Source organism: Acipenser ruthenus, chromosome 1 (assembly GCF_902713425.1).
Source record: "Acipenser ruthenus chromosome 1, fAciRut3.2 maternal haplotype, whole genome shotgun sequence".
Lineage (NCBI taxonomy): Eukaryota > Metazoa > Chordata > Actinopteri > Acipenseriformes > Acipenseridae > Acipenser > Acipenser ruthenus.
The window spans coordinates 6,945,693-6,964,673 of record NC_081189.1 but is presented as its reverse complement, the minus strand read 5'-3'; the positions used below and the strand labels follow the sequence as shown (position 1 = coordinate 6,964,673).

The 18,981-nt window shown below is 39.0% G+C and overlaps 2 protein-coding genes across 5 annotated transcripts in view; one reads left to right on the top strand and one right to left on the bottom strand.

Annotated features, from left to right (window-relative positions):
* The window catches only part of LOC131697518 (superkiller complex protein 3-like), a 53,845-nt gene extending 49,137 nt beyond the window's left edge, over positions 1-4,708 (top strand). For all 4 annotated transcript variants that reach the window (XM_058986873.1, XM_058986996.1, XM_058986924.1 and 1 more), the window contains 5 exons: positions 359-517; positions 2,295-2,447; positions 2,981-3,111; positions 3,493-3,616; positions 3,945-4,708. In XM_058986873.1, the coding sequence (XP_058842856.1) occupies positions 359-517; positions 2,295-2,447; positions 2,981-3,111; positions 3,493-3,616; positions 3,945-4,022 (645 nt within the window). In that variant the 3' untranslated portion in view covers positions 4,023-4,708. The remainder of the gene's footprint in view (positions 1-358; positions 518-2,294; positions 2,448-2,980; positions 3,112-3,492; positions 3,617-3,944) is intronic.
* A 2-nt stretch (positions 4,709-4,710) lies between these two features.
* On the bottom strand, positions 4,711-18,981 carry LOC117403579 (protein FAM81B-like). The gene is made up of 8 exons (XM_058987294.1): positions 18,930-18,981; positions 13,555-13,798; positions 11,131-11,249; positions 10,191-10,320; positions 8,629-8,735; positions 8,008-8,143; positions 6,950-7,145; positions 4,711-5,933 (listed from the first exon to the last, which is right to left on the bottom strand). Coding segments are annotated over exons 1-8 (1,068 nt in total). The 5' UTR covers positions 18,932-18,981; the 3' UTR covers positions 4,711-5,799.

Sequence of the window (18,981 nt, the reverse complement as noted above, 5' to 3'; positions counted from 1 at the left end):
TAGTTGTTTTGTTATGCGCCTGTCTGTGTTTTATATTATTATATCTCAACACACTCCACTGCATACAGGAAGTTGAATAAACAACATGTTAAGTTTTGCTGTACACTTATTTACATGTTGTTTATAAGTAGCCACCTGGTCTGGTTCTGTTTGGGAAGGTAGATGCAAATCTCTTTTTAGTGTAAATCAAATGTAAAAATATGTAAAAAATAAATCAATCAATAAACACAGAACACAGCTATGTGAATGACTGTTGGTCTCTCGTCTGTCAGGTTTTGCTTGGGGACCGCACACCCACTTACAGTTACTGGTTGTACTTCCCGCACCTGTATAAAAGATGTTGTTTTTATTCTTCTAGGTTCTTGGTATCCAGCCAGAGCAGCCCGATGTGTTCTTGCTGCTCAGACAGGCACAGTGTGAGCAGCTCCTGCAGTCACACAGGCAGCTCCCTGAAGCTGTCCTGGTGGAGCTCAGGAAGGCTGTGATGTCTAACTACACATCTGTATCTGCTTGGCATGTAAGTCTGCATGGAAATCTTTAAATAAATAATTTAAATAAAAATACATGTTGTTTATTTACACGTAATTGAAGATGTTTCTGATACATACAGTAAGCTTGCATTGCACAACTGCAGCGGACTGAGGCAAAACAAAACTTTATTTAACAGTCACCGTTCCAAGCAGGTTATCAGTCACATTTTACTACTACTAAAAATATTAATACTACTACTAATAATATGAACTTACGCTTGTCAAGTGACCCCAGAGATTGGTTATGCCTCTGTGATACGAGTCGCTTGCACAGTTTGCGTTCAACTTCTTTTTGGTAGTCTGGGCATTTAACAAAAAAATCCCAAACAGCAGAGGGGTTTTGAGACATTTTTTTCAATACAGCTTACGCTATACAACGCTTTGCTGTCGAGGTGGAGAATGAAGAAATTAAAGGTTTGCGTCTGGATAACACGAGCGGCAGGGGGAGGGGTGACGATGCTCAGTTTTCGAAATTTTAAAATTATTAGAGTTAGCGTATATTTTATATGTTTCAAACATATTCTACCATAGCACTTCTCTTACACTGTCTTGTACACTAGGTATTCAGTACATGTTTTACTGAAGCAGTACAGCCACTAGAGGTACCCACCCACTGCTTTGGATACTGTACCCTGCTCCATACACAGCAGCAGCTCCATATAGAGTTGCTCTACATTTAACAGTTTGGTAGTGGATAAACTTTTGTTTATGTAATATGCATTATACAAATCAAAAGATCCAATTTTTCATGTGAGTGACATTTAATGTGTGTTTTATGGTATTCACACATTGTCAAACAGTTTCTGTTAACGGGAAGAAAAAAACAAAAAAAAAAAAACACAATGCGTGAATGGCATCTGACGAACCTTCGAAGGTTTAAAACAATCTCCGACTCCCTGGCTAGTGAACAAACCTTCGAACCTTCAAACCACCTCGCATTTTACCAGTTTTGGGTGATATAGTAAGAAGGATAAAACACCTGCAGAATTAATATAAAGGGTGGTGATATCCCCCACTCCTTTTGATCTTTTAAAATTAGACCTCCAAGCAGTATTTGGCTCCATTTAGTCACAGTTTCCATCAGCCTTACCCATGTGTGCGCTATTACTGTGGTTGGAACAATGTTTTATAAAGGTATTTTGTTATGCTTGAAAATAACCAATTTCCCTTTTAGCCTCATTGCTATTACTGTTAAATACTGTTAAACTTACAGTCTACACGTCCAATGCCTTCATCGTGTGTGTGTTTATATATATATATATATATATATATATATATATATATATATATATATATATATATATATATATAATATAATATAATATATATATATATATATATATATATATATATATATATATATATAATATATATATATATATATATATATATATATATATAACTATGTATACCTAGGACAGTTTGTTTTGGCAATGGAGAACCAAATGTGCGAAATCAACAGAAGAGCAAAAATGGGCTGGAATGTCTTCGTCCAGCAGTAGACTGAAAAAGGCTGAAGATGATGATGATAATGATGATGATATATTAATTTACCCTGAAGGCATTAGAGGTGTAGTAGATGTTATAGCATCTAAAGATTGTCTGCCTCCAGCACTTTTATTACAGTGCATCAGACTTGGCAAATAAACAGAGTCAGCTTGAAGGAAACCTTGATGAACTGAAACATTGGTGAAGATTAAAAACAAAGAAATCTATCCCTCCCTGATTCATGCCTTCTACTGTGTTCTGTGTACTCTCTCTTAGTGGCTAGCAGAGGTGTACAGGACTCAGGGACTGATGGTGGCTGCAGTGATGTGCTACAGGCAGAGTCTGCAGATGGCCTCCCAGCAGGGCGATTTCAGTGGAAAGCTGGCCAGTCTGCTGAGGCTGGCTCTTCTGGCACTCGCACCCTGCATGGTAAGAGCACTGTTCTTAAAATACAGGGTTTTTCATTGCAGATTGAGTTCCAGACAGCTAGCCAGTAGAAACCCAACTGTGAATGAGCTTCTGGTCTTTGCAGTACATACACAATCCTATGCATCCCCTGCCTAGAGATGCAGTTTGCAGAAGAACGTGTCGAGTTCAGCCGACAGTATAGTCTAGTAGGAAGCTGATGACATTTTCACAAAGGCCTGCTACACGGACATACTGTTACCACCAGCAGAGGTAATGTTTTGAAATCTAAAGATAGAAACTGCACAGGCTGCTTTTAGTTTAGACTTTTTAAATAGGACGTTTTTTCCACCCAAAAAAAAATTAATTTTGGTAACCAGGGATTCTGCTCCGTCCAGGTCAGCTATTGGAGATTTAGTGTGCATTGTCATGGGTTCATGTGGGGCCTTCAGGAGAGCAGCAGGTTAGGGTTGTGCAAGGTGATTGAAAAAAACAACCTGTGTTTGTAATTGTGTTGTCATTATTATCATCATTTTATTATTGCTCTTATACTATAGGCAAATGTTTCAAGTAGTGAGTGGAAGGACATGGTCCAGGAAGCAACCAGTGAAGCCCTGAAAATCACATTCTGTCCTCTGGCTGTCCTGCTACAGGCACTGCTGCAGTTCAGCATTAAAATGGGAGCCAGGTACGATGGCATCTACTGTATGGTTTGATTGTATCAGTGCAATGGGAGAAAATGAACTGTACTGCTGTGTAAAAAACATTTTATAACAAGTGTTCATCATAACATAGATCATTCCTTCATCAGTGCTAGGATTAGATGCATTATGTTTCTGTGGTTCATAATGGCCTGTTACTCTGTACAATACAAATGGATGGGTTGTGTGGTTCAGCCCTTTAGGTTGTTTGCTTTACCAAAGCACCTGTTTGTGTTATTTGTATGATTGCTGAATATGCAGTGAAACCTGGCTATTAAGGCCAGTCAAGGGTCCCTAATTGTGAGATGTCCTTAAAGCATGTTTTTTCTAATGTGTTGTAATATAAAAGATTCCAAACCCCTTTTTAGGGAAACTCGTCGACTGTTGGAAAGAGTTGTGTACCAGCCTGGATACCCAGAGACAGTTGCTTCAGTTGCCCGCTGGTATCTCCTCAGACATCTACATGCCAAACATGATGATGAACTCATTGATGTAAGATCCAATCTTGAATTTCCTCATAAAAATAGCATACTTGGTCTAGTTATTGCAAATATTCTTCAGATTTTATTTTTGGTTTTATAATTTGTTTTACAAAATAATATCTGACATCTTCCCTGGTCTGGCCTTCTGCCTGTAACTTCAGTTAAGCACAGTTTTATAACTACTACCTTTTAAAATCATTTTATTGAATGTAACCTGAATGTATAAATTATTGCTCACGAATCGTCGCAGACAATCAAGAGTTTTTTTAGAAATTTGAAACTTGCTTTATTCTTGTATTTCTTGGTCTAAAATGTCACCTTTTTTCTCCCAATGTCAGGCACTGATGGACCACGCCAGAGCTAATGCAGATTCCAGACTGGAGGAACTACATAAGCAGCTTTGCTCTTCCTCTTAGTTTTAAAGCACCCTTTGGACAGCCTCTCGTGAGGGAAAACAAGTGTTGATGTCAATCGACATGATTTGTCTAGCCTTATGTAATATGGCATGCACTTGAATTAAAAAACAGTTTTTGTTCTTCTTCATATTTAATGTACAGCCAGTCGTGCAATCCTGCATAAAGTTTACAATTCAAATTACCAGAAGCCTAAAATGGAATTGTAGAATTCTTTACAGTGTTTTCAGAGATACACGATTATCCCTTGGGTTCATGCCGCTCTGCATTAAAAGTGATTGCTAATAGGGAAAAGGTTGGCTAGAGCTGTGTAATTCCTCAACAAATCACGTTCACCGCTGGGGTAAAGCAGCACCTGTTCATATGCTGAGAATCCTGTCTGGATTTCATTCCTATCATAGTGTATACAGTAAGTATGTGGCTGTTGCATGGGGCTTTCTTTCAGCAGTTAAAATCTTCTTTTGGAAACAATTGATGAAACTGGGGTTCACTAGGTCTGCAAGGTATATATCAGCATGTGTAAATACATCTGTATTGCACATGTGTTGATACAGATGGCAACATGAGCTTTGTGGAAATGTTTGAGCTTTGAAAAGGATGCACTCAATGTTTTAAAATTGTCACTGTATATGAATTCATTGCCAAAACAATAACCAGTTAATAAATCAAACAGGATAAATCTTGGGGAACATGTGTTTTATTGTAATTTTTACATGCATTTTATATAAAATAACACTTTACTACTGTACAATGTTTTGTTTTACAGAACAAAGGGATCAATAACAAGATTATCAAACCTCTTTTTATGGTATCAAAAATAATTAAAATAACACAAAATACCCAAAGAGTGGGGAAGCAGAAAAGAGAGCTGCTGTTTATACTGTGGTTGCAGTTCAATAAACCAAGCTACTTAAATTGGTTAGCTTTACTGTTTAATAATTTGTATTTAACTATATATTTTAAATCTATAGTTTAGAGTGCTGGAACATTTTCTCTCCAGTCATAGAGCAGCTGGAAAGCTTACTCGTGGGTGCGACGCTTTTGGTAGTTCATTTGTGACTTCAGACATGCTGGCATAAATTGAGGTTACATTTATAAGAAACAAAGGCACACAGACCTGTGCTTCAGCTAATGCCCTGTTGAATGTACTGTATAGGAACTCATTTAAACTGTCCCCCTTTGTACTGATGATGATGACGGCATCAGCTGAATTATGTGTCTTCTTGCCATTAGGGGTTGATTTGATCAACCTTAATCTCTCCCCAATAAAAACAAGCTGGGTTTTAATAGAGCCTTTTACAGAACTGGGGAATCGCTCCAGATTGCATCAACCACCTTATCCTGAGATTACACCAAACTTCTGTTTTTAGGGGTAATCAATTTCCCTGGTAAGGCAAAATTCTCTAAAAAAAAAAAAAAAAAAAAGATGTTGAAGGGAGTGAGGGAGCAGTTGTGGCTACATGCCCACCATGTGGTGCACATTGACCATTATTCTGAATTGTAAGGAAGTGTACTGCTGTCCACTGAGGGGGGAAGTTAAGCCCACCAAACTTATTTTGCATGGGACCTGAGCTGGATTCAGCCTTCCAGAGGTGAAACTAGCACTGGAGCCCATTGCTCCACCTGGGCCCCGACCCATACAGTAATACAATCGGTGAATTTGGGAAAATAGCATGATTTAAGAGATTTAAAAAAAAGAGCACACACACAAATGATTGGAACAGGCAATATACAATTCTACCAGTTTAGGCTTTCACTTGTTCAATTTCAAGATGTCAAGTCAGACGTCTTTCAGTTCAACCATCTTCCTCCTGATCTGCTTGATGTCATTCTGGACCTTCTCTTTCTGCATCCTGTTGTTGGTCTCGTTTATCTGCCGCAGGGAGCTGATAGCGTCATGGATCGATTGGAAGCCTGTTAAATTAATGGGGACACTTTTAAATGCTGTGTATTGGTTCCTTGGAATCCGTTAGCATAGGTAATTACTTTTTGTAATGGATCGCTATAATAAGCATTTGCCTTAAGAGAAATTCTGGCCAGGGATTCAAAAGATTGATGATCCTGTATCTGCAACATGTTTTATTATAAAATTGGGGTTTCCAGACAGACCGACGATTACTTCCAGCACAGTTTAGCATGCAGAAGTGTTGGCTTTTAAGAAGCTTCCCCTTAGTTTTGATAATGTCTTTGTATTATAAGATGTAGGATCTGTCTCAGATAGCTGTCGGGGGAGTTGTTATACTTTCCTCACGTGGTGCTGCAAAGATACTTTAGTATCTGAAAAGTGTTTTATGCACAGTACTGTCATTGGAAATCCAGGTTTGCCTGTTGTGTAAATCTTCAAAATGTCCACAGTATGTTTTTTAAAATTTTATTTAATCAATGCCTGTGGAAGCTTTCAAATGATGTGCAACAAGATTCCAGGTCAAGCCCCTCAGGTTATAATGGGCCCGATGGGGGTCTCCGAATGGCTCTCCTGGTAAAAGCACTGCCGCGCAGCGTGCAGGGTGAGTCATACAACCAGAGATCGCAAGTTTGAATCCTGGTTATGCGAGGCAGCTGGTCCTCGCTGGCGATCGGCCCGTGGGATCGGAGGACACCCACTGAGCCTCGGGTCCCTGAGCTGTGGGGAATCGCCGCGGTGAAGGACAAACAATAATAATAATTGGGCATTCCAAATTGGGAGAAAATTGGGGGTAAAATAATTGGAGATTTATAAATAAAAAAAATAAAGGGCCCTATAGCCGACACCACAAACGTTTACTATCATGGGCACCATTTCTCTCAAGGAATATTTCAATCGTCAACATCTTGACATTTTGGTTGAGATTTTTTCTTGTGTTTTTTTTTTTTCACAGAAGCAGTGCAAATTGACTACTGACTTTCCCAATGCATGCTATTATTCCCCATGTACTGTAAAAGGTGCTCACCTGATCTGTATTCGCTCTTCATGAGCTCAAGCTCCTCCCAGATCCTCTTCTCTGCTCTCCCAATCCTCGCGGTGAGCTTGTCTTCTGAGTACTTCGCTCTGTTCGCCCTGATTTCAAGTTCCTGCCTCTCTTCACATTTTTCCAGTCTGACGGTTAGGAGGTTCATGCTGTCTTGCATTTTCTTCTCTGTCATTTCCTAGAAAGATGAACAAATTTAATCCAAAATGTAAATGCCTTGAATATATTTACAGTGAGGGTGAATGAAGCCTGATGGTTAGTAATGAGAACTGGGATCTGGGAGGTCCTGGGTTGAGATCTGATCCAGACTCTCACTCACTGTGGCCATACCTTTTTTAAAGTATAGCTACAGTATGGTGGTGTGAAATTATGTAATTCAGGCCTGGGTGTCCGTAGAAGCAAGTGACAGTGGTAAAATTCATGTACACTAGTAAACTCACAACCACCCATTGCAATCCATATAGTGCATCTAAACTGAGCTATTGTGAGGCAGTGATTTATCCTGAACATCTGAGCTATTGTGAGTCAGAGATTTATACTGAACATCAGTCCTTTTGATGAGCATATTTGTAATATTACTAAAGTTTCTTTTTACCATCTACATAATATTGCGCGTATTCGGTCCTGTCTGCAGAAAAGCTGATTCATGCCTTTGTTTTTTCTCGTATAGACTATTGTAATGCTTTGCTTGCTGGTGTCTCAAAAAACTCTCTTAAATTCAACTGTCCAAAATTCAGCGGCTAGAATTTTAACTAAAACCAAATTAACCACTTTGAAATCTAAGTTGAAAACACATTTTTATTCAATGGCTTTTATTGTATGAACAAATTGTTATGTTTTATTGTTCAGTGCTTTGAGATGCACATGAAAGGCGCCATCAAAAATAAAGATTATTATTATTATTATTATTATTATTATTATTATTATTATTATATATTATAAGTTTAGTACTGTATATCCTGGTAATTGACTCTGGAGTAAAGGGCTTTTAAAATCCACCCCAATGCCTGCTTGTCTGCAGTCAGTGCTCAGTGGCTCACCGCTCTTTCCCGCAGCAGTGACTGGAGCTGCTCCGTGCCCTGAGTCTGGACCTGCTGGGTCTGGCTCAGCTGCACTTCAGCCCACTTCCGCTGGCTGTGAATCTGCTCCCGGAGATCAGCCAGAGCACCTAGGGTCCTGCAACAAGAAAGGAGAATGAAAAATCCTGAGCGGATACAGGACTGTACTTCTGCTGGCTCTGCCGTGAAGCCACTAAACGAGATGGTTTGTTTAAACAGGGTTTGTTCAAGTGAAACGTGCCCTGGGGTTGCGTTATGAACACTGCATGTTAAAGTGTACCAGGACATGTGGCTAGTTCTTTCAGGATAAAGGTCAGGATTTTTCAGGCTGTGAAAGCTTGTGTCCTTACCCTGCTTCAGAGGGTGCATCCAAGCACATGTGTGCTGTAGGCATCTGGATACTTGTCTGTTAAATGAGCATACAGCCTATCATAGACAATTAGGAATAAAAAGCATATAAAGCCCCTACAAAATAGGAGAAGTTACAACACAGGATCATACAGCATGTAAAATGGAGGTGAATAGCAATGTGGCCAATGTAATTTATTTTTATTTTCAATAATAATAATTCATCCCTTGCAAGTGCAAAAAATAAAGACCTACTTTACATCTAGCAGCTGAAGTTCATGGAGTTGATCCCCTCGAGCTGCTCTTAAGTTTGAGTTCTGTTCAAATAGGGATGTTTCCATTTTCCCCAGCAACTGCGTTATCTAGGGAAGAAATACACAGAGTTTCATTTGAGTTTCATCTTCACCTTCTAGCCAATGTGTGCTCCATGGTACCAAGTAAATACAATTAATATCAAAGCAAAATCTGCTTTAAGCAAATAAGAAGGGTCATTATAGCACAGAGCCCCTAGCATTATGTTGTAATGAGATGAAGAGTTTGTCGCAGGGTATATGGACCCCCCCATGGAGAATAGTAGGTAATACAGAAATCTAGTTTTTGTAAAACAAGGTCACTTTTCAGACCATATTATCTCAGTATTTATTAAATAAGATGTATTTGTATCAGTCTGGAAGACTGTACTGCATAAAATTGAAATGTATTTTAAAAACATTTAAAAAACAAAACCGCGAATAACTGTGAGAACTACAGAAAGAGCTTGCCAGCGAGTTCTAGAATGGAATCTCTTTCTAATGGAGCTTCCAGGTGGATGGGTGGGAGTTCTGAGGGTTTTCTGTAAATTAATCCTGCACTGCATTTCTTCCTTTTCAAGGAATCTATCGCTTTCTGATAACCCTCTACGAAAGGGACCGAAAAATGTATCGGAATCACTAAACAAAGATCAAAATATTTATCGCTGAAGGGAAATTCATTATGCATGAGCAGTCTGTAGCTGTGAATTAGAGTTAGTATTGGGGGTCTATGATTCTCTCAATAAAGTTTCATTACAGGTGGAGTCCAGTGAATATTAACGGTTTCAGTGCCACATTGTTTTTAACCTCTGGATTTGTCAATGGTGCCATATTTTTTTACATTTGACTTCATGTTTACACACCATGTGATCTGAAATGACTTGGTCCTTAGAGAAGCCTATGCTAAGGGTTTTGTCATATCCCATCTCCAGTTTTAACCTTTCAAGTGCTGTGTGATTATTACATGATCATGAGGATATGCGTGTGCTGGTTTCAACACCTTACAGACACCGTACGTTTCTTCACCTGTACTGAGATGGTGATTATAAGCAAAGTGTTCAAACATTACCTATTTACTATTGAACATCTGATCAAGATATATACGTACAGCTACGGCCAACAGTTTAGCATCACCTAGAATTTTAGGATTGAGACATAATAATAAAAAAATATATACATGATCATAATTTAGATCTTTTATTTAACATCCTGTAATCAAAAGAACTACACAATGATATTGCAGAAGTCTACCGGAAGCCATAATAGTAGTACAGTATTTCATGTATAGATTGTGCAGCTGTTACACGTGTGAATGATGTGATGTCAGTACACCGCTTTATCCAATGCAAGCTATCCCACCAGAGCAGGGCCACAAGATGTGCTTGAAACCAGTACATGATTGACAGTTTTTTGCAACTTAACCTCCACTTTAAAACGCTCAGGCTATTGTTTGTACAGTGACTGCCCAGGACTGCAATGCACTGATCGCCATGCCAATGCTTATTAAATAGGATCAGCTCTGCTCACCTTCAGTTCAAGGTCTTTGATGTGCATTTCCAAGGCTGACTTCACATCATGGGTTTCTTTCTGTAGTTTCTGGATCTCATGGCTGGAAGAACTCACATCTCCAGACAGTTTGGAGATGCTGGCATCGCATCTACAATAGTACAAAAAAAAAAAAAAAAGTATTAAATGAATACTGTACCCCCTCCCCCCCCCCCCCCCCCCCCCCCGTTTCATGCATCGGCAATTCATTTGAACTAACTGTGCCTTTTCTATTAAATCTCTAACTTGAATGAATAAGCGATCTACACTTGAAAGATATAAACCAAAGTGTACACAGGAAAAGCATTGCTTTACCTTCAATATATTATAACTTAATCCCGATTGTATATATTTTTTTTTTATGAATTCATCAATCTGAAGAAAGAGAATAGCTCTTATGAGCACCATAGTGTATCCAGATCATGTTCCCTCCTGAAACATTGCTTGCTTAATGTTCCCCACAATATCCACTCATTTCATACGGAGCACCAACATTGTTGCCTGAGGGAGTGGGAGCTGGATACACACTATGAGGCACTTTCAGTAGATTCTACATTTTCAACTGGGAAGTCAGAGTTCTGTGTCAAGTAAGCTGAAACAAACAAACAAAACTTTAGATTGTAGCTTATAGGTCCATGTTTAAAAAGTAAAGTAAAACCATAGGCTGATCTTAGGATTTAAATTGAATTATAACGCTGCTGTCTATTTAACAAAACAAACATCTTTGACTGATCAAAGTTTTTGTTATTGGGTCTTAAAAGCCTCTATACAGATATCTGTGGCATCATTGTATTTGAATCCTAGGAAGAGGCTGAATAAATCAGAGTGCATGCCTATTGCAGGTATGACGCACAACAGGACACACCACATATACATGTTCCCAGAGTGCCAGCGCTACTATTATTCCCTCTGGGACTGGTACCTGGCCACTCTTCCCCGCAGGTCTCCAATCCCAGCCAGGTGCTTGTGATCCAGACTCTGAACTGCCAAGCTTGTTCCTGAAGAAACTCCATCCCGCTGGAGGATCTGTCCTTCCAAGACCTGAAGTGGATCAAACCAAAAAAAAATATTATATATATATATTGTACTGAATGTTGAATGAAAAAATGTTGAAGTAGTAATACTAGGATAAACGTATCCAGTTCTGGAATAAATGTTTCGACTAGTCTTTTCCAATATCTTCAAATATATATTTCTTTCAATACACATAAGGAACTTGAAAAGGTAGTTTTTAAACAAATTAATAGTTTCCTTGATAATAATAACATCTTTGAGAAATTTCAATCAGCATTGAGACTGCATTGGTCAAAGTGGTGAATGATCTACGTATGAGTGAAGACCCAAATTGTTTATCTGTACTGATCCTTTTAGACCTGAGTGCTGCTTTAGATACCATGGATCATGAGATTTTAATTCATCGTCTTAGAGAATGGGTGGGCCTTTCTGGTACTGTTCTAAATTGGTTCAAATCATATTTATCAAATAGACAGTATTGCTTTAGTAGAATCTACATCTGGATTAGCCAATATTACATGTGGTGTCCCGCAGGGCTCCATTCTTGGTCCCATGTTATTCTCTTTATATATGATTCCACTTGGGGAGATTTTTCACAGCTATGCAGATGATGTACAGATTTATATATCTGTTAATCCAGGTGACACTGTGGCGCTCCAGGATGTGCCCTATAGTCTGGACGTTGTGAGTTCGAGCACCGCCCGGGGGGAGGGAGGGTTAGGTCGGCCAGGGTGTCCTCGGCTCACCGCGCACCAGCGACTCCTGTGGTCTGGCCGTGTGCCTGCGAGCTTGCCTGTAAGCTGCCTGAGAGCTGCGCTGTCCTCCGACGCTGTAGCTCTTGGGTGGCTGTATGGTGAGTCCGCAGTGTGAAAAAAAAGCAGTCGGCTGACGGCAGATGACCGCTATCAATGTCTTATTCAAGTGTCTTGCTGATATTAGAAGCTGGATGTCACCAAATTTTTTACAGTTAAATCAGGATAAGACCGAAGTCCTACGTTAAGGCTCTAAGCAACATATGGAGTCGACAAACATTGATTTAGGTTTGTTAAACTCAGATGTAAAATCTGAGGTGAGAAACCTGGGTGTTCTTTCTATCATTTGAGGAATATTGCTAAAGTTAGATCTTTTTTGTCCTTGGATGATGCTGAGAAATTAGTACATGCTTTTATTTTTCCTAGATTAGATTACTGAAATGCTTTATTTTCTGGACTTTCATGCCATGCTCTATCATGCCTGCAGCTTGTGCAAAATGCAGCTGCTAGAATGCTAACGAGAACAAAAATAAAGGGCTCACATTACTCCTGTTTTGGCATAATTGCATTGGTTTCCTGTGCGTTATAGGATTGATTTTAAAGCTTTATTATTAGTATTTAAAGTATTGAATGGATTAGCTCCAGACTACTTGAATGACATGCTAATTCCATACCAGCCGGAACACATTCTTAGATCCAGAACGCATTCTTAGATCTGCTGATGCTGGCCTCCTGTGTATTCCGAGGGTGAATCGTAAAAGGATGGGAGAGGCAGCTTTTTGTTTTAATGCTCCCACACTCTGGAACTCTATATCGTCTTTTACTAGAGATTCACCCTCAATTGTTATTTTTAAATCTCGATTAAATCAAGAGAGCTTACTGTAATCAGTCCATTGATGGGAAAGGGTTACCTGTGTTCCCTTTTTCGTTTTTATTTGGCAAGGCAGGGGGTTGCAAGCTAACAACAGAAAATGAACTTGACTTTACAGCACAAGACTGAACACAATGGATGTGCATCTGTCCTCTTCCAATAAAAGCTGTACCGGTAACCCTTTAACAAAACCCTTTCATCTTTCAACAGCTCTAGTATCATTTTCCCATCTTTCCAGCTATAATGGTATATATATATATATATATATATATATATATATATATATATATATATAATCTAACAATTATGATGTCTGATTTGGGTTGTGATATATGTGTTTTTCCCTTCTTTGACCCAGAGAAAAATATGTCTTCTTTGTGTGATCCAGAAGGATGTTGGTAATTTTAATGGAATCGTCCAATGGTCTTGGTGCTAGATGAAGCCTCTGTAAGCAGTTATTGGTCAAATATTTCATTTTCAGTAGCTAGACCCACATCCCAAGGGGGAGGTAGAGAAGTCATGATCTTCTCTACCACCAAGTGGGAATCCTGCTTATGAAGAAACGAGAACAGAAATTTCCAGCAAAATGCAGGTTAATGATCCTGAAGTTCTAACAGATGAAAGATATATATGTATGTCTGCACATAATGCAGTTTCAGCCCCAGTCCCTGATTCTTTCCAGGTCACTGGTCACCATGTGTATCTTTACCTCAATGTCTGTGCTGAGCTGCTTGACAATGTTGGTGATGGTCTGGATGTGGTTCTCCAGCAGTGTTCTCGCGGCAGTCTCTGCCTGGTAGGTGCCCTGGGTCCCCCGCAGGTTGGTGATGATGTCTTCCTTGATCCGAAATGCCTGCTCCAGCAGCGCCGCTGTCGTCCGCTCCTGATTGGACAGTCGGTCCTCCAGGAAGTTCATTCTGCTCCCAGAGATCTTAGGAAACAAGGCTTGTCCCCTGACCGGGGAGAAAGAAAGCCAGAAAATCTGCTTTGTTAATCAGAAGCCCCAATGCTTGTTCCTCATTTATATGTGCTATTATAAGAAATATATACACTACCGGTCAAAAGTTTTAGAACACCCCCATTTTTCCAGTTTTTATTGAAATTTAAGCAGTTCAAGTCCAGTGAATAACCTGAAATGGTACAAAGGTAAGCGGTAAACTGCCATAGGTTAAAAAAAAAAGTTTAGCTTACCAAAAACTGAAAAATAATGTACATTTCAGAGTTATACAAAAAGGCCTTTTTCAGGGAACAAGTAATGAGTTGAAAGTTGATGCTAACAATTCCTACAGGTGTCCCAACTTTTGTTGATTACTTACAAACCCTCTGTCTGTATAAAAGCAGTGTTGGAACAGACTGTGTCACTACACCCTCTTAAGCATTATTTGGACAGTATTGTACTGCAGGAAGTAGTATATTGCTCTCATAATGGCGAGAAAAAGGCAATTAACAAAGGAAGACAGACAGACCATTATAACCCTTAAAAGTGTAGGTCTTTCCTTTAGAGAAATTGCAAAGAAAGCCAAGGTGTCAGTGAGTACAGTTTCCTACACCATCAAAAGGCACTTGGAAACTGGAGGAAACTCTGACAGGAAGAGGTTTGGCAGACCCAAAGCAACAACAGAATCAGAAGACAAGTTTCTGAGAGTAATCAGTTTGCATGATAGGCGGCTCACAGGACAACAGCTTCAAGCACAGCTTAACACTGTTCGAAGTAAGCAAGTCTCAGTTTCAACTGTGAAGAGAAGACTTCGAGCTGCAGGTTTGACAGGTCGAGTGGCAGTAAGAAAGCCATTGCTAAGATGGCAAAATAAGAAAAAGAGGCTTGCCTGGGCCATGAAGCACCGCCAGTGGACTACTGAAGACTGGAAGAAGGTCTTATGGACCGATGAATCAAAATTTGAAATCTTCGGTTCATCACGCAGGGTTTTTGTACACCGTCGAGTAGGCGAAAGGATGGTTCCTCGGTGTGTGACACCAACTGTCAAACATGGAGGAGGAAGCGTGATGGTCTGGGGCTCTTTTGCTGGATCCAGAGTCGGCGACTTGCACAGAGTGAGTGGCACCTTGAACCAAAACTGCAACCACAGCATTTTGCAGCGCCATGCAATACCCTCTGGTATACGCCTAGTTGGTCAGGGGTTCATTCTACAGCAAGATAATGACCCAAAACATACCTCCAGGCTATGTCAGAACTACCTTAGAAGAAAAGAACAAGACGGTAGACTTCAAATCATGGAATGGCCAGCACAGTCTCCAGACTTAAACCCCATCGAGCTGGTTTGGGATGAACTGGACAGAAGGGTGAAAGCAAAGCAACCTACAAGTGCAACACATTTGTGGGAACTTCTGCAACAGTGTTGGGAAGAACTTTCCGAACAATATTTGATTTCCATTGTAGAAAGAATGCCACGAGTGTGTTCGGCTGTTATATCTGCAAAAGGTGGCTACTTTGATGAGTCAAAAATTTAGATTAAATTGTTAAACAAAACGATTCCATGTTTTCTTTTTTATCTCCAATTGTTTATTTGTTCTATGCTTTAATTTCAGAGTATATTGAGACATTGAACTGCATAAATTTCAATAAAAGCTGGAAAAATGGAGGTGTTCTAAAACTTTTGACTGGTAGTGTATATATAAAGTAAAATAAACTAAAAGATCATTCTTAATTAGGTTAGTGCAGTAATATATATTTATGTGTTCCAATACAGAGATTCCTATCTGTAGACAGAATGTTTAAAATCTATATAAACACGTAAGGGGGAAATGGCAAAAATTCAATTTTTTTCTATTAAATTTCAATTTTTTAAAAGCATCTTTCCAAACTGCACATTTGAGGCCAGACTGCTATTAAATATCATTAAAAAAAAACTAAACGGCAATTCTTAATAATGTTAGTGCAAGATATCCATAAAACCGGTTTCCACAGCAATGCAGCAGTTCACAATACAGAGCTGTACTTTTACCAGATAGATGGGTTTGCTGTTTACCAGTATACAGGAAATATAGTGTGAACAATCCTGTATCTATGGCATGAGAGGAGACTAAGTGCTGGGAGGTAAACCAGAGAAGCCGCATGTCTGACTGTGTAGTACACCTGATACAGTATCTGTCACTTAAAAAACGAAATATTAAGAATGTTATTAATTGCTTATTCTTTGTCATTTTTAAATTACTCTCTTTAATTACTGTGTTTGATGTAAATCCTGCGTTGTTGTTTGTGAAACTACAATGTGTACCATAGGTTATGAGAGATCAAAGCAAACAGCAGACAAAAGCATTGTTTGAATATTTTGTTTCTTTCATTTACTTTGTTGTAAAGTGACCTTTAAAGCCTGCTGTTCTGTATCAAACTTACACAAAAGGAATTGCTTTCAATTAGTGTAATTGACAATTGATTTCATTGCCTGGTAGACTCTTGATTTGCTCACTTCTAGAAATGGGTTTAATTATTGAATTGGCTACATATCTTGGCTCAATAACTGCTCAATGAATCCTGACTGCCACAACTCTGTATATCCCCATCCGTTTGTAACTCTTCCAACTCAGGGAAGGCTTTTGTCAAAACTGAAGTCAAAATCCTTTTAGAATATATGACCAGTTTGCTTCTGTGTCGCATTAATCCTGCTGGAAGAGAACTGAATTCCACAAACATCCACAGTTTATTTGAATGTTGAAATGTCAGTGTTTGTGTTTTGTAGCCCAGAGCAAAGAGAGGCTGCTAATGACATGTTGTCTGTCACTTCTCAGCAATGTATAACATGGTGGTCCAGTGGTTAAAGAAAGGGGCACGAACTACCCTCATGGTTTAAAGGCAAACGTCCTGCCATTCAACTAAAGAGCAAGCTCTCTAGCAGAGAGGCAAGTACATCGTCAGCCGCTTGGAAGAGACCCATTACAAGTGCAATGCTTGATTGGGAGTCAAAATGGTGCTAAACTTAACAAAAGACATTGTAGAGGAAAGTGTCTCATATTTGTTTATTCCACCAGTGTGATTCTCTGGGACACTTTCTTACCAGCATTTGAAAGTGTTTTGGAACCAAGCTAAGTTCTGACTTCAAGCCTCAACATGAATATCATTAGTACCGGTAGTTATAAATGGCTTACTTGTCAGGGTACGGCTGATATAACTGCACTGTGGTCTCTCTTGACATGTTCTTATGACCCTTCCAAAGCAGCAGCCACACTGAAACACAAGTTAACACATACTCTCTGTGGTGCTTTCTAGATATTAAGTGCAGCAGCACTCCTGTTAACCATTAAATAAGTAGTGTTTATTTCTTTGTATGATGTTTATGATCATTCTGAGTAGTTCTTATTGCAATTGATCACATTGTACTTTTTTTTTTTTTTTAACTTTTTAATACTGTAATTACATACTTTGTAAAGATGATTTTATCTGAGTTCAGGAGCTGCTCCTTATTTCTAGTGGCTTGCCACAAACATAATGTTAGACAAAGTTTTTCAGATACTAAATACTAGATAGTGCTGGCTCTTACCTTAATAATGACACTTTGATTGATCTAGCCTGGGTTACATATGTGTATGGCAGGCAACTATAACTGAAAAGCTAATACTAAACTCTCCCTTAGCACCTTAAATTAGAAAATAACAACTCTGAATGATTGTGAACAACATAAAAAGGTAGAGACCCCAAATAATATAATTGATAGTAACTATAAAGTGACTTTGAGATGTGCTAACAACCTAGGGGAGCCTCAAAATCATCTAAATTAACAGCAATATACCAGCTGATCATTTAAATAGGGTTCAGATTAGATGATTAACAATGAGGTTCAAATATCAGTCTAAATATCTGGGTCTTGCAGCCCCACTTTTCATCTTAAATGATTCTGCACAGACAAACAAATACCAAACACAGTACAGCACGCTTAATATCACTCCTGTTAATGTCACTGTCCCATCACCAAACTGCATTATAAAATGTGTATGATAAAAGCTTGTATGTTTTAAAATGGTTCAAATGTGTTGTACTGGGAAGCAAACTGTACAGACTGAACAGATTTTTATTACAGGACACAATTAAGCAATGCAATACCTAGCGCTGTATTTCCTATTTGGTGATATCAACCCTGTGTTGTATTGCTCCTTTTGCCATGTTGTTGTGAAACTCCTGAGAAAGTCAACTATGCTTATTGACACCTTGTATGCTCAGGCCCTTTGAAATGAAGTGTGACATCATTTAGAGTAGAAAATGAGTTTTATAAGATTCAGTTAGAAAGAGGCTGAGTAATATGGTACAAGTCTATCGCCTCAAACTAATTCAAGAAATGTGTTTTATTGGGTAGGGATTTCTTTGAGAAGAAATACAATTTGACTGGAAGGAAACCTACAGTACATGTACTGTATCCCTGCTGTCACATTACGAAGAAAAAAAACACATTTTGTAACAATGAAAAGCAAATTCCTCATTTTTTACCATTTATTGGACCAACAAAATGCATATTCATCAGCAATTCACTGTTCCTACACCTTCCAGCCTCTTGCAGTTGTAAAAACACACACTGCCCTGTCACCTGTCACCTGGAGAAGCAGCATTTGCATTCTCAACACCTATAATCCTATAAAACAAAGTTCTAAATGCACAACTACAAAAAAGAAAAGAGAAACAGGTAGATGCAAATTCCAGCAGCTTCTGTTTATGGGACTCGGAAATTGTATTTCAATATGTAAAATATGAACTCACCAGAAGCCTGTTCACTGCTGATACCTTGAACTCGTACTCTCACCTGGATACCTGTATCTCAGGTAAGCACAGCACACATCTCACCTGGATACCTGTATCTCAGGTAAACACACAGCACGCACCAGCAAGCTACACGTCAGGCTGGACTTTGTGTACACTCATTTTACTCTCAAAACACACAGATTGACTTTCACTGAAGCAGATAGAAAGATAAATCAACATATCAGTAAACAGTGCAGCCTGCTGTTCCTCTGAAGCAGAGAAAACAAACATGTGTGAATACGTCTGTTCAGAAATACATCTGATACACTTCCAGTGGCACATGAAGCGTGTACATTATATCGGACAAAACCCAGTCAGGCCTCAAAATGTACACTTACATCAAATGAAGCACACTCCCCAGTGCATCGGTGAGCCTTTGGGTTTTTTCTA

Excerpts from the sequence above, each read along its gene's own strand:
- LOC117403579 (XM_058987294.1), bottom strand. Across the intron at positions 8,144-8,628 it reads CTTCAGCTGCTAGATGTAAA|GACCCTAGGTGCTCTGGCTG; the intron begins GTAGGTCTTTAT and ends TTCTTGTTGCAG. Across the intron at positions 7,146-8,007 it reads CACTGCTGCGGGAAAGAGCG|GAAATGACAGAGAAGAAAAT; the intron begins GTGAGCCACTGA and ends TCATCTTTCTAG.